This window comes from Drosophila santomea, chromosome X, assembly GCF_016746245.2.
Source record: "Drosophila santomea strain STO CAGO 1482 chromosome X, Prin_Dsan_1.1, whole genome shotgun sequence".
Taxonomy (NCBI): Eukaryota; Metazoa; Arthropoda; class Insecta; order Diptera; family Drosophilidae; genus Drosophila; species Drosophila santomea.
This window is the reverse complement of record NC_053021.2, coordinates 10146599-10162869: the sequence shown is the minus strand read 5'-3', so window position 1 is coordinate 10162869 and position 16271 is coordinate 10146599. Positions and strand designations below refer to the sequence as shown.

Here is a 16271-nt window from a genome sequence, read left to right as displayed (position 1 = left end):
CTATGATACTTCTGATTCTGGTCCTCTGAACAGCGGATGGAAATCCAGATGGTGGATGGGGATACTTTTGGGGTAAGGAGGAACTTTCATGAGTAGAAATTATTTAATGAGCATGAAAATTGCGGGGCAGCGAAAACGACGCCAGCAACGCTACCATTTTATAATTTCATATTTTCGTTTATATTTTTTTTTATTTCACTTTTCCCCCTTTTAGGCATTTTCCAGCATCTCGACGCGGTTCAACCCCAAAAAAGGCCGAACGCAGAGCATAGCGCGACAAATAGATAACCTCAGGTAAAAATTAATAAACATCCTTCCGTCCGTGGGTCCATTCCAGTTACTCCTTCGTCCTTCGTCCTGCGTCCTGCGTCCTGCATCCTTTGCGTTTTGAAATTGCCGCGGGAGGCAAAGACAATATCTCCCCGCCTCTTCTTGTGAATGAAATCGACTGGGATGGGGTGCAAAACAGAAGCAAAACAAAAGGAGCCCGAACTCTGGAGCCCCGGAACCCAAAAACCCCAGATGGTTGCCCGAAAGCCCGTTGTTTTTCTTGTAATCAAAAGCGTTTTCATTGTTTAACAATTAAATTGCTGGAAAAGGCATCATTAGCAGTCGTAAGTCGCGAACTGCCAAAGGAGCAAACAGCAGCGAAGCAACGGAAAGGAGCATCAGCGACACATCCAGCATCGGGTATCCACAGACCATCCACATCCACATCCACATCCTCGTCCACAGCCAAGACATCCTGGCAAAAGGAGGTCTCCGGCGAAGAACAAAGGAAGCTCGGCGAAAACACAGGCCCAGTAAATGAAAACACCGCTCGAATACCCCACGGTAATGGGTCGCAATAGCAATTGGAAATCGCAGTCAACCCATTAATACAGCGAAACAAAATAAATGTATCATTTTTGGCACACACTAAACCACAAGCGTTTGATTAATAAACTTAAGACAAACTTATGCATAAGTGGGCATAAGTGTTTTTTAATAGTTGGAAACCATATAGTAGCAACTGGATTCTATCTATAAGTTATAAACCAAAAATCTTATTTGGTTAATCCATCATTATTTGCCCACTGAATATAAGCAAAGTATTATAAAAGTATTCAAGAAACGAGGCTTAAACATACAATAAATAAGGTAAAGATGGCAAACTTACGAATTAAATATGTCACAAAATTTCGTTTTATATAATAAAGAATAAAATACGTTAATTGCATAAAGAAAGTCAAGTAAAGTTGATGGTTTACATATATCTACATACAATTTAAGCTAAATTGTATATGATTGAATTTAGTTTTCCCAGGATTTACAATGACTGTAACAGCAAGTATTTATTGTACTTAAGACATGACATGCATATTGTGTTATGTTTTTGTTTCTGTCAGTGTAGCAAAAGTAAGGCCAAAAGCAAAGTTCACTTTCTGGCAGACAGAAGCTAAAGTTGAATCACCAGACAGTAAAATGGGGTGGTGGTCTAAGCTCCAGCCACTGGATGAGGATGGGGATAAGGTTGGGGATGGGTTGTCTCTACGCATTACGTAGAATCAATTTGGGTGGTGGGGGAGTGGGGGGAAATTATGAGGAGGCTGCGTTACCGTTAACATTACCGTTACGACTGCCGCCAGCGACGACCTTCTAGGCTAAACTTTTGTGCAAACAGTTGTTTAAATATCCAGCAAACACGAAAGGGTTAAATTCATAATATGGCCAAATTAGATACAGGCGGTAGGAAACAGCCGTAGAATAACATAATAGAATAGCGCAACCCTTTCTGTCGTCTCTGTGTCTCAGAAACCAGATAAAAAACCCCCCACCCAACCTCTCCCCCCTTCCCCACTGTTTCTATATATATTTATATATATATTCAGAATATTTTGCTTATGAATTCCCAAAAGGAAATTTCGCCCGAGTTAGGTTACAAAATTGTTATAATTTTTCCCGTCGACTAAGAAAAGCGGAAGTGAGCGGTCGCCGGAAAAGCGGAAAAGCGTCTGTTCGCTCATTTAAATTAGCCTTGTCCCCATCTAGGTGAAATTGTCGTGCGCCAGGAGTTCCACTTCCGACTATTAGACTATTATGAAATCCCCCCGCGCGTTTCCCCCCTGAACGGAATCTAATTTCATTACGCCGCCCCTGGCCCCGCGGCCATTTCGCCCATCGTCGAGTAGTAGAGGCTTCTAATATGCATCTGTATCTGAAGATACAGAAGATACAAGTACGTTGGTTCAGCTACTTGTGTTCTGAGAAACTTACGTAGTGCGGTTAATATGCATATGCGAGGGTGCAAATGTAAGTCAATGTGTTAGGAAATATGTATTACAAACTCCATACTGAAAAATGCAGTGAAAACTGAAAGGTGTGCCCTTCAGTCATGGATAATGAAAAAATAGAGTTCAAAACTTATTTTAATCCCTTTTTTATTGAAACTGAGCAGCAATGCAAGTTTTAAATATTAGTAGATAAGAACTGAAGTAGGTAGTTAACAAGATATGACTTTTCATACTAGGACACCTATTTTCCTACATAAACGCAATGAAAACCAAGTTGTTTAAGCTATTTTGTAACTCTCAAGCATTGCAATAATCATAAATATTTATTTATATATACATAATGATATTTAGAAATGTGTAAACCCAATTGAAAGCATGTCAAAATTGTATCATGTTTCTGTGCAAATTGAAAAACCCCATAGTTGAAGCACTGGTTTTCAAAGTAAGCTGCCCTTTTCAACCCATTTGTGTCCTTTACATGGTACAGATATCCCCCAATTGTCCCACTCTACCAGGACATCGTACACAATGGAGAGTCCTGTGACTGGGCAGCAAACCAAAAAGCAGGGAGTGATTTGGATGATGCATTCCATTTGTGTTCCATACCACACCACACTACACCACACCAAACCACTTCAGTTCAGTTCACTCCCCTGAATTTTTCGTCAAACTTGCGGTCTGGGGATCCATGGCCATTATAATACCACTGCATCCGCATGTCGCGGTGCATAATTAAAAACTGTAAACCACACAAATAATCCCCAGATAGTAGAGTCGAGTGGACGAGTGCGTCCCCAGCAGATCCCGCATCCCATATACCATAGTCCGCATCTGGGGTGGCAGTACCCATTTCGATGGTAGATGGTAGATGCTACATGGTAGATGGTACATGGTAGTTGGATATGGTATCTCATCTGGTTTCCATCGTTAGGGCGCTTGGTGAAACTTGTGCCCGAATCACTGAATCACTTTGTGTGTTTCGTACATACATAATACATTGATGTGCCCGCGAGGGTGCAACCTCTAATGTCCTTTAATAGTTTGTACCGACCTACGAGCAATTACTAAACATATCCTCAAACCCACACACACACACACACACACAAGCACACAGCAACAAACACACACACACAGATACAATACACAGTAGCAGGGAATAGAAAATCTGCGGAAAACCTACCCCAAAAAATGCATAATTATTGCTCGATGTGAGGTCTCTCCTGGATATTTACTCATGAGTATGGGTGTGGCTTGTCGGCATCTGTGTGAGTGGAAAATGTATTAAACCCATGCCTCTAAATGAATTCCAGATTCCAGATATCAAATATACCCCGAAAGGATTCAAGCTGTTGAGATTTTGGGCAAGGCTCAATTTCAATAAGGAGCAAACAAATTTATTCAAAATGGCAACTGGACAGCTTTCGTTGATTTTCGCTTGGTTGGGGTTTGTAATAAAAATATTTCGAAAATAAAAAAAAATGTATAATAAAAGAACTGCTTTAACGACACTGTCTTGTTTTTTTTTTTTTTTTTTTTAAATATATTATTTTGATATAATATTCTTATTACATCTTTACTGCTATTTTGTATTTTATTCAAATAAAATTAAATTGGTTTAGCCATTTTGTTGTTAATATCTTACAACTTTACTTTGAAACTCAATATACTGTATACTTAATTAGATATTGGGTAACGATTTGTTGTAATTTTGCTTGTAAATAATATTTATTTATTACGAAAAGAACACCAGTAATTCCATAATAAAGCGGGTTCAAACCTGGCATATCGATGACCTAAACATATTTTGCTGGTCAGAGTCATCTGGCATCTGAAACGACTTGGATCAGCCAGCAGGATTCGGGATTCGAGTCCTTCAGATGTGGGTGGGCCAGGATCGATTGCTAATCCCGTTGCCCATTGTATGAATATGGATGCATTGTATAATAGCGGAAATACGATCGAACAGCCATTTTTATCAACGGATAATCTCCGTCAAACATCTGCAGAAAATATGGGAAATCATAATATTCCACCAAGTCAAACAACAGATGAGATTCGATCCCATATCTCTCTATATATTTCTTGGGCTACACAATGCATTGCCAAAAATCACCGAGTATTACCTAAGGAACCTTCCTTTGTTGCCGTTCTCATTGTGCTCGAGTATCTGGGCTTGAGTATCTCTTGTAATTATGGCGTAATTGCTAAGCATTGTCAGATACATATTCATTTCAACCAAATAGGTGAAATACACTAACCATATTGATATCATTTGTGGTCAGCAAAAATCTTATCTCAGGACACTGACCAACGGAAAGTATAAAGGTTCCTTTCACTGAAGTATTTTTGATATACTTTAAATGTATCTACAAATATTTACAATTAGTACAAAACATTGTTGTTTCTTAACTCAAATTAATGACAAATTAAAACTCAACGCAATTTATGGCAGTTACGTTTTCATTAAGTCTACAAAAGAATTCTCGTCTGATTCAATAATTCCCTTAGGTTTATGGACACACAATATGTTTTCGTGCCTGCGAAGGTCCTTTTTATTATGCCAGCTCATTATGGACTCGTGGGTGACCGTAGCTGTGTAGTTCAATTATTTACTTATTCATTCCATTCCCGAGCTTACTGAACGACCTTCCCATCGCTGGCGGCACTCCCATTCAACAAACTCCTCGTCCTGATTGTCCTGCATCCTGGCATTTGTACCTGAAATGCTCTTCTGGATTTTTATGATCGGCCATTATGAAATATTTCGCCGACATGTTGGAAGCAAAAACGAGACGATACGAAACGCAACGCAACGCAACGCAATGAAACCCCTTCCAAGCTGAACAGAGTTTTATCACCCGGTTAGCAGAGTTCTCATGAAGGCATTGTAACCCTTTCACTTAATTATTGGGCACATAATGTACCATATTCATGGCAACCGCCGCGCCGGCTAAAAGGGAGTATATTGAGTACTCACAATGGAAACTACTGGCCCGACCCGTGTCCTTTATGAATTCCCCGTATCACAGTTCACAGTTCCCATTTCCAGGTTCCCACTCTACCTGAATTTTGCAATTGTGCAATATCCAAGGGCCCGAGGAGAGAGCCACCGCCACCGCCACCGATTCACCATCTACCATTTACCATTTACCATCTACCATTATTATTATGTCTCATGTGCGGACCATCCCGCGCGGATTTCACGCATTCATTGAGGAATTGTCGAAGGATTGTGCGATAATTGCACCACCTCACCTTCAACTTCGCCATAGCCGTCGTCGTCGCCTCACTTCAATATACATTAATGAATCGCACTGCCTGTGAATTATATATGCGGGTTGACCCAGCAAGGACTAATTCACACAGGATTCACACAGTCGACGGCTTAAATCGCAACGGAACTGACCTTTTGCGAACAGTTATAATCGACTCTTTAGTAGGTTATGTGAATATTTAACTCCTATTTAGTGGCATTATTTTACTTCACAAATAAAGGCGAAATTATATTGATAGACCCACAATTTCCAAGATCAGTTATTTACATTCAAAAGATATTATTAGATCGTTAGGATCGCCCAAGTTCAAACAGCAAAAGAAGCAATTAATTTAAAACGCTGGACCACAAAACAGACTCACAATTTACAGATGCTCTATATATATACAACCATTATTTATAATGCCCCGGTTTTTTCGCTTACCAAGGATAATTATATTAACTGTGCCATGTTGATTCGTTTCGAAAATCCTTCACTCGACAAACAACCATTTGAAGATCTAACTTTCCAGCCACACATCATCAGTTAGCTGAACAGTTGCTTGAGTTTTCTCGGATAAATCGCCCAAAACTAATGAGCTGTCCTGTCTTTTTCTGTATTTTTTCGTATTTTTGGAGGGGAGCTTGGGGGCGTGGAAGCAAACTGATCTGGAAAAAAAAATGTAATTAAATGTGAGATGTTGTGACGCCTTTGTTTGAACTGAAGAGAGCAAAGCCAGCAAACTGGCCAACTTCCCATGGCCTTTTGCAGTTCCATATGAGTATCAAAAGTCGGTTACTCAGGTTGATATTTAGCTTGGGTTTCTGGTTCGGGCTTAGGGCGTTTATTTTTTTTTGGGTTTGTGTGTGGGTAAAAAGAGTATAGCTGGGTATCGGGAATCGAAATCGATGCAGGGTCAAAAATTATTAATGGATTTTTAATATCATTTGTGTCAGCGTAAATCGTATTTAAAGAAATCAGAGGAAAGAGAACCGAAACAAAAAATCTGAAACGATTTATTGACCTGAAGTCAAGTACGGCGAGAAAGAGATGAGATATATATATATATATATATAGTCGTTGGATCTTTGTAATCCACAGGGCCTCCACTTGATGGTTCGATCTGGATGGAATATGGGCATGAGGATAGAGGATAGAGGACGGAGAATGGTAATGGTAATGGCACTGGGCTGGAGAATGAGAACGAGAATGAGAACCTGGACGACAAAGTGTGAAAAATGATTGATCGATTTCGTCTCGGCTCTCGGACCTCGATTACGTTTCGATTTCGGTGTTCGGACACAAAGGGTGCCGTGCTATCCCCGTGTTAATAAAGAACTTTGTGCCCGATTCTGAACGATTGTGTTTGTGATTGTGATTCTGATTCAGTATCTTATTCTTGACTTTAGCCCGGTGACAGTGGATCTGTGGGACCCTGAAGTCACTGGAGTCCCTGAATTTTGATTCCAGCGGCGACAACAACGACAATCGACATAATAAGATAGCAATTATTTATCAAATCTGGCAGGGGGCCGGAGAAATAAATCGAAAGAAACGAGCATTTATTTCTCCGATTTTTGATTAATGAAAGCATTTCGCTACACAATAGAAGAGAAAGGAAAAACGAAAGTGTTGACTAGCACTGTCCAACATGAAAAAAAAGGGGGGCGACATCGAGATGACCCCCGACAAGACATTTCCATTCGTTCCAAACAAAATTAAAAAAAAAAAAAAACACCTTTGAGGATTGACTTTTCACCTTCGAACTCACATCAATCAAATCACAAAAGCCAGTTGGCGGCGCCGAATTGAAAAGTGACACTCAGCACTGGGGAATCGATTATAAAGGCACTCCACACATTAATATTATCAGATATTATTCTCAAATCAGGCAATTTGAGGACACCTTGTTGAATAAAATCAAGGCAACACCAAGGGGACTGCACTTGTCATTGAAATTGATGGTACATTCTGTGAAAACTCCTTTGAAAAATGATTTTTATGACTAATCTACTTATAAACCTTCTGAACCATTTTTACATCACTTAAATTGTGCCCTTAAGTTTAAGAAAAAAGTATTTATAGTGTGAATAAATATCATTAAGAAATAGTAGATAAAATGTACCATTAAGGCTGTTGTTTTGAATGATGCATTCTATTTAAAAAGCCTTTTAAGTTTTCAGGAAAACGATTTATGCAGATAAACTCAAAAAAAAAGTTTAGAGAAATGTTCGTTTAAACCTTATGTACCATTGCAGCAATGCGTAATTTGTCATACTTAATGAAATATAATGTTCCGAGAGTGTTTTTTTAGTATATATGAATGGTGAAGTCCTGACCATTTCCTGGAAGTCCAACATCGATGCTAACGCCTTCTGGGTATGCAACAAAATAATGCGGTCCTTATTGTTCTATTTTTTTGGGTGATTAATGCAAATGGGAATGAATTGGATCTCTAAGCTTTTGCTTCGCTTTAAGAACTTTTCTCGGACGCTTGTGTGGATAAATTGAAGCACAAATGTGGCCATGTATGTGTGCGTTTGTATCCTTATGTGGGACATTCCAACGTCTAGCAAATAGCTACATATAATGCGATGGTGTGGGTGGGTGGGAATTATTTTAATTCTGCAATGAAAAGGACAATGAAACGACAAGGAGCTGTGTATGTATGTGTACGTGTGTAGGTGCTCCTATCACATAAGACACTTACACACCGAAGCTGTGCGATTTACATAAGTAATACATGCATGCATAGGTACATAGTGCGGGGGTGGGGGGACGTCATGGTTATAGGGGCGGAGAGGGGCTGCGGTAGGGGAGGGGGGTGCAAAGAGGAAGCAGCAGCGACGCTTCTTTGTCACCAGTGCTCGAATTCCATTGGTGCTGTGTGGCGACAGGGAAAAAAAAATCGAAGCGAATCGCCCCCATTGCCAAAGTGTCACCCATACACAGATACACCTACACAGCGACACTGGCACCCACACAAACGCGCACGCAAACACACACACATGCACAGCGCAATCGCAAAACAAAGAGAGCCGCTCAATGCGGCCATTTGTGCGGGTGCGACAGAGACGGCGAGAGGGCACAGCACCGAGTGGACAAGACATCAAATGACAAAAATTTCAAAAGAACCTTCGAGAAGAGAAGCAGAGAGGAGAAGCCCAAGACAAAAAGTGACGTCGCAGCAGCGACAAATTACGTACTGTGTACTGTATACTGTATACTGTGGCCATTGCCATTTCACTCTCGTTGCTCTCTCCCTCTTGCGCTCTTGCGTTCGTGCTCTCTCTCTCTCGCTCTGTCACACTATAGTGTGCCCGGCCATGTACTCACACCATCGAACCAGGGCACCCATACCAGCAAGCGGCGAGAGCGAGCGCTGCGTTCTCTTTGGCTGGCGGCAGTGCGTGTAAATGTGTGTGCCGCACTGACCACACACACACACGTCGCATGTCGCATGTGTCAACCCAACGAAACGGTTTCGTCCACTCAGACGACAGTGTGCGAGCGGGCGCGAGATAGCCGCACGAGCGTGCCACACCGCTCGCACGCACTGGACGGCGCTCTTTTGTGGCGAGAGTAAGAGAGCGGTGGCTACTCTTGCCGCGCACTGCTTTGCCGACTGGGCGAGCGGGATGGCCTCAAGTGAGGGCGGATCTCTCGCTCGCACCTCAGCGAGCGCCTAATGACCCATCGACGACAATGTGACGAAGGCCAATTCCAATAGCGCGCTCTCTCACACTCTTCCAGGTGCAAGAGCGACAGAGAGAGGGAGCGAGAGCGAGCGGGAGAGCGAGCGAGAGAGAGAGCCAAATGTCACCCACCCCGCGTGTGCGTGTGTGTTTTTGTATACGCTGTGTGTGTGTGTTTGTGTGTGTCAGTCAGTTGGTGTGTCGGTGTCGGTGTCGCCGCATTTGTCGCTCGCTCTCTGCCCGCTGCGCTGCCGGCGTCGCAGTCGCCGCACAAATTCGTTGGTGAAACGACAAATCGACAATCAGTGTCACCCACGACATTCGAAGAAGTGGATCTCTGCTGTCCCTGCTCTCCGCACATCCGCATCTTCGTCGCTACTTCGTTTGCCACTTTGCCACTCCACATATTCGCATCCGCATATCCGCGCCCAGTTGACTCTTCACTCTGCCGCGCGCCCCAGTGCATTAGTGTGCGTGCGTACGAGCGTGTGTGTGTGTGTGTGTCTGTGTCATCGTCAACTGTGAACGACCAACTTTTTTAATATCTCGGCAAAATGCAACAAAAATAAATGCACCACGGGCATGAAAACAACAACAGCAGCAGCACACAGCTCGAATAGTGAATTCTACCAACTGAATTTAACAACTTTTTACGCAACACAATATCAAAACAAAACAAAACAACGACTCGAAAAGAAACCCTTTTTTTAAATGACAAACCTGTGACAAAGTGACAAAAAGCTAAAACAAATCAAAAAAAAAAAACGCAAAACAGCAATACACCAAAATACAATAAAATATCCGCAACTAGCTGCTAAATTAGGAAGAGGTATGTATAGTTCGAGTAAAGTTGATTTGCCGTCGGCACTTCAAGCAAAGAATTCCAATCAAAGTGAAGAGACAGTGAATATTTTTCGAGATCAGTGGACTATATGCAAAAAAGGAAACCTGGTTCCATACAAATAAAAGGATTATTTATTAAGAAGGAATGCAATAATAGGTTTCTTTTGACAGAAGAACATGATCTTCTTCAGATCAAATAGGCTTGTGACATTGAGTAACTTGCAGTATTTTTTCGTGGGGAACTAGGTGCTGTTTGATAGGATTTCCTATAATATTGAAACTAGCTTGTTACTCCCAATGTTCGTAATCCCATTTTTGTCTATTTTCTGCGTGAGCTTCGACAAATAAAAAAGTGATGTCTTCGGGGAAACGCGAAATGTCAAAGTTGTAATTAAGATTTTTGTCTGCGGTTTTCGAGCTCTGTTTTTCTCGTTGAGGTCCGTAGACCGGACCATCGGAGTTGTCATCTTCGGACCATCGCAAGCCCCTTGCAAGCCCCCCCTCTGCCCGTCGGCTCCTGCTTATTATAATGTACTACTATTAACAGCAACTACAACAGCAATTATAGCCGCCGGATTGCTCACATCTCGGCATCTTCCAACCCCATCTACCCCACTCCGTACTCCGTACTCCGCCGATCTTGGATCCACCATCTGTAGCGTCTCCCAAGTCTTGGAATTCTTCAATCTTGTCGTTTCTTGTCTTGGGGACTTTCAACTACTGCCACTGCCGATAATCAAAAAACGTTTCGTCCGAGAGCCATCAAAAGTTGTGATTGGTTTTTCCCCTCCCCAGCTGCCCAACATCACCCCCCTCTCGCCATCGGTGGCTTAAGACATTTTAAGCGTTTGACAAAAATAATTACCCATGTACATGCATACTCACCTCGATCTGTCGACCGCATGCACTGAGAGAAACTATAGAGCTTATTGGTGATACTAGTAATGATACTAAGAACTTGGGTTATATAATATAGCTCCGCTCCGAAATTTTGAGAAACCTATATTTTCCCTTTTTTAAAGGATCCTTGGAAGATACAAAGGTATAGGCACCCTTAACTCAAATGATATAGTTAACTTATAATGATCTAGGAAATGATTGCAACGTCTTTAGTTCATTCTGTATTTCCTGAATGGTAACGAATATGATAACAATATTTTCGGCACCTAGTCAGAAACTTATTACTTCCAAGTACTTGACAATTAAGTTTTTTCTTTACCCTTTTCGCTCTTTTTGTGTATTTTTTTATTCTTTCGCTTTTTCGCATTTTCGCCGTGTGTACATACACTCATTTTAATGCTATTGTTGTCATCGTTACTAATGAGCCCCATAAAAAGCGACCATCTCCTGGCTTTCTGCAACTGTGTGTGTGTGTGTGTGTGTGTGCGTGTGTACGTGCGTCTGTATGTGTGAGCCATAGTCGTATGTGGTTTTCGGCTTAACTTTTTAACTGGCATTGGGCAAGCGAATGCGAATGTGTGTTGGACTTTGGAGATCGAATCCAGATAGCCAGCCACGACATCGCACACACGATCATCACCATCGTCATCCGCATCTCACCGCAATTGTCCCCAGTTTTGTGACGCCCCTGGGTTCGGTTCACTGTTTTTTTTTTATTTTTACCTCTGATTTGTTTCTGTTTTTTATACGTCAAGTCGACTGCTCACAATTACGGTAGCGAACGGAGCCCACAATAAAAAAGAGCTAGCTCTTTTGACTCTGGCTCTGGCTTTAGTTTTGCTTTTGGTTTTGGTTTTAGCTTTAGCTTTGGTTTTGGTTTTGGCTTTAACTCCGACCGATCCGATCGGATCGGATCCAAAGTCGAAGTCCGACACTGATCGCCGCATGTTGTCGTCGCCGTCGACGTTGTCAGAGGCGATTTTAATGGCCAGAAGAACCGAAAAAGCTGTAAAAGATTTCGCTCAAGTAAATGAGGCAATGTGCACTTACACGAGCACTGCGCCAGTGTGAGTGTACAGTGGGTCTTGGCTACGCTGCACTTCTTCGGCAGATCAAAGCAAAAGTGCAAACAAACTGAAGCCGAAATGATAAAGTTGTATAAAAACGGCGTAGGCTCATTAGGGAGTTCAAGTTTCGTAGCCAAATCAAGACTATATGGGTAAATATAGTCAATTTGAGTTGCTCTACTGTATTAATAGGTCGAAGATGAAAGATATGCCGCCATTGGTGTCACCGATATAAATGTTCGTTTGCCTGAGTTATTGCAAGTAGTGTGTGTCTTACCAATAAATCTGGCCAAGATTTGCACAAAGTTGGCTAAGCTCTTTGGGAGCTTTCACTTGGGAATTTCGATAATACACATGAGATATGAGCTTTCCAATGCACAAATCTATATATTTATTATATGTACGTACATTCGCTGCCGATATTAATCTATATCGTAAGTGTATCGATTATAATCATTCCAGTGACACGGAATTGAATGAATAATCCATTTGTTTAGCAATCGGCTTTGGTTTTTGAAGCATACAGATGGCATCTTTAAAGACTTTCTTTTAAATTGCAATTTCGGAATGTTTCTTATAGCAATGAGCCGCTAATCGTTGTAATCCACTGATTAATTGAGCCTCCCCTTCCTCCAAAATAAACTTTGCTCCCCTTGACTTGTTCGACTGTCTTGACTTTTCGCACTCTAATTGCGCATCAATGACCACAGTGACCAATGTCCCAGGTCCAGGAGCCAATGTCCATGTCCCCGACACCACTGACCATTCCACAAATTGCCCTGCTGACTTGCGGCGATAAGGTTGTTGCCGATTTCCAGTTGTAGTTGCGCAATCGGATTTGCCCAGCCACCCTGGCAATAGTTTTCGATTAGGACTGACCGATTCAGTGACTTCCTGATTGACACTCCCTGATTGACACTTCTAACGATTCGTTTCTGTTTCTTGTTTATTTGCCAGGCACCACCAGTCATTGCCACAGTCACAGCCACCGCCACCATAGAAACAAAATCCACCACAGACGACATGGAGCACATAATGAATCCGTTCATGTCACCGGCTTATCTGCTGGGCCATGGCCCACATTCCCACCAGCATGTGCACACCCATCTACCGACACACCCGCAGCCAAATGCCGCCTCTCCGGCCAGCTCACCCGGCGGATCCAGTGGCTCTGGTTCGGGATCGGCCGCAGGATCGGGCACCGGTTCCGGCACAGGATCAGGCACCGGATCTGGGTCTTCGCTGAAGCCACGTCGCTGGGGCTCGCCGCCCATCAATCTGGCTGGACAGTTCATCAATCCGGCGACAGGAAAGAAACGAGTGCAGTGCTCCATTTGCTTCAAGACCTTCTGCGACAAGGGCGCCCTCAAGATTCACTTTTCGGCCGTGCATCTTCGCGAGATGCACAAGTGCACGGTGGAGGGCTGCAATATGGTGTTCAGTTCGAGGCGTTCGAGGAATCGCCATAGTGCCAATCCGAATCCCAAGCTCCATTCGCCGCACATCCGGCGCAAGATCTCGCCGCACGATGGCCGCACAGCCCAGCAATTTCCGGTTTTCTCGCCCGGAACTGCTGCGGCAGCAGCCGCTGTCGCCGGACGACTTCCGGTTGCCTTTCCCGGACTTTTGCCACCGCCGCCACCGCATCATGGCCACCATCCGTACGTCATGTTCGGCGGACAGGCGGGTCTCCATGGCTTGGGTCTGCTTTCCAACGGCTGTCAGGATGCCGATTCCGCATCGGTGGACAATGAGCAGGATGCTGATCCCGAGGATGACAACGACTTTGTGTACGTGGACATGCAGGCGAATAGCTCCAGTCCGGCGGCCTCCAGCGAGGATCAGGAGGATCACGAACGCGATCACGAGCAGGATGAGGAGATGCACTGCAGCTTGAGCCTGGCCAGCAGTAGTAGCATCGCCGCCGACGAGGAGCGAGGAGCCGACCAGCCGTTGGACTTTAGCCTGCACAAGCGTCGCAAGTCGGAGCAGGATCGGGAACAGGAGCAGGAGCAGGAACGGGAACGGGAGCAAGAGGCGGAAAAGGAGCAGGAACATGACGTGGAATCGGACAAGGAACAGGAACCCGAACAGGAGCATGACCTGGAGCGTGAGCGTGAGAAGCGCTCGCCCAGCGATGCCTTCTCCATGGATCAGTTGCTGGGCAAGCGAAAGCGTCACGACAGCACCGCCTCCAGTTCCGCCTGTTCCACGGCCGCCGCCTCCTCCGCCTCCAGCTCCTCCGCCAGCGCCAGCGCCAGCGCCAATCCACCACAGGCGAGCATCAAAATGGAACTGGATCCGGACAGCGACAGTGCCTACCTGAGCAGCCGGCGGCAAATGCTGCCACTGCCCGTTCTGGACCTCGAGGAGCATCATCATCTGCGCCTGCTGCAGACCCAGATGTTTGCTGCCGCAGCTGCTGCGGCTGCCACCAGTCAGGCACCGCCCACCGCCTTCGTGCCGGCGGGCTCACCCGTGGATTTGGCCAAGGACTCGCCGCCCATGTGGAGCCTGCTTTCCGAAATGTACCGCTCCATGCTGCTGAAGACGCAGCACCAGCAATACAACCACCATCACCAGCTGCAGCAGCAGCACCAGCAGGAGCAGCCCCATCATCACCTGACGCTGAGCCACCACCATCAGGAGCAGCACCATCATCTGGGCCACCACATGGGTCATCACCATCACCACCACCACCACCATCAGCACCACCAACAGCAGCCGCAACAGCAATCGCCGGCGGCCACAAATGCGCCGATTTCCGTCTAAACCAAGAACAGACTGCTGATCCATGGCGATGATATCTAGATGATTTCCTTAGTCAAATTTGTTTTTCTTTTTTTTTTTTTTTTGTGTAAAACGTATTATAAGAAGAAGAATACGTCTGCTGGCGTGCAGCATTAGCAAAAAAAAAAAGTGGAGCTTTAGGTGGTGGGGCTGTGCCACAGCTTGACCATTAAATGGCGGGCACTCCTCCTCAGGCGCGACCCCGCAACACCCACCTGCATACATATACATACATACATACATATGTGTGCCCACCAACACCCAATGCCCCTTCCCCCTAATCCTCTGAAAACTGGAATTGCTCCAAAACTAAGCTTTTTCTGCTCGTACATGTGTTATATGGATTTTTTTTTTGGGAAAAACCTATGTATAATGTATTATGTATAATGTATACTGTAGTGCGACATCTAAGTGTATAGTATTCAATCCGTTCCTCAGTGTGCATGTGCAGATGGATGACTGTGTGTGTGTGTGAGCGTGTGAGTGTGTGTGTGTGGGATCCCAGGATCGGATCCAAAAAACAAAAAGAAAAAGTCTGTCATCTGAAAAGCGGGCTGGGCAGTGCAGAAGCGGGGATTTTGGAACGGGTTCCGTTTCCCTGCCCCCTCTATCGGTGTACAACGAAGTATTGATATTTATAACGAAATATATATTATGAATGCATATATTAAATAGTTTTAAGACAATTTTTTTCGTAGCCAATAAAACTATATTGTATTGTATAACTTGGATGTACTAACACAGCAAGCAAATTCTATTGAAACATATCCCGTGTGTTGAAAAATAAAAAAAAAAACCCAGAAGAGATTCACCCGCTCCCTAAAAAAAAAAAACAAAACCCTAAACACAAAATTATAAAAATCCATCGAAAAGGTTGATAGATCGTAGGTGAATGAAAAATGTTATTGCTATCGCAAACGAAAATTCCTCCCGACGATTGTGTACTGTATTACAACAAGATTTTAAGTTTTTTATTAACAAATAAACAACGGCAAAATTGAAGAAACATGTAATCAAAAGATGCCTTTTTTATTGGTTCTCTGGGCGGATACATAATTTTCATGTTTTCACTAGATGAAGTGCTATGAAAATAAATCAGGTACTTTATGTGCATATAATATGAGTCATCGGTTTTATGGCGATTTTGTTATTGCAATCGAAAGGTAAAAAGACCTTTGGTAAATATTTACCAAATTGCTATTTTCGTTAAATGCCATTTAATTCAGATATCTTACTGCCCATCTGAGATCATTTGGTAATGTTTTTTTTTTTTTTTAGAGTAAAACACTGATGTGCGTAGCTCATTTAGATCAGAAACCAAGCTAACGCATCTGCCCTGCGAAAAGCATACGAATTTGTTTGTCTCAACGAATTCAGATTCAAATGTAGTATATGGTATTGGTCTGTTGAGATCTATAATGGGCAACGCCCTCGAAAGTGTCTGTCTGT

The 16271-nt window shown here is 43.5% G+C and overlaps 1 protein-coding gene across 1 annotated transcript; it reads left to right on the top strand.

Annotated features, from left to right (window-relative positions):
• The first annotated feature begins 9535 nt into the window (after positions 1-9535).
• LOC120456575 (protein disconnected) lies at positions 9536-15823 on the top strand. The gene is made up of 2 exons (XM_039643462.2): positions 9536-10051; positions 12990-15823. Exon 2 carries the CDS (start codon positions 13056-13058, stop codon positions 14802-14804), a length of 1749 nt encoding a protein of 582 aa, XP_039499396.1. The 5' UTR covers positions 9536-10051; positions 12990-13055; the 3' UTR covers positions 14805-15823.
• The last annotated feature ends 448 nt before the right edge of the window (positions 15824-16271 follow it).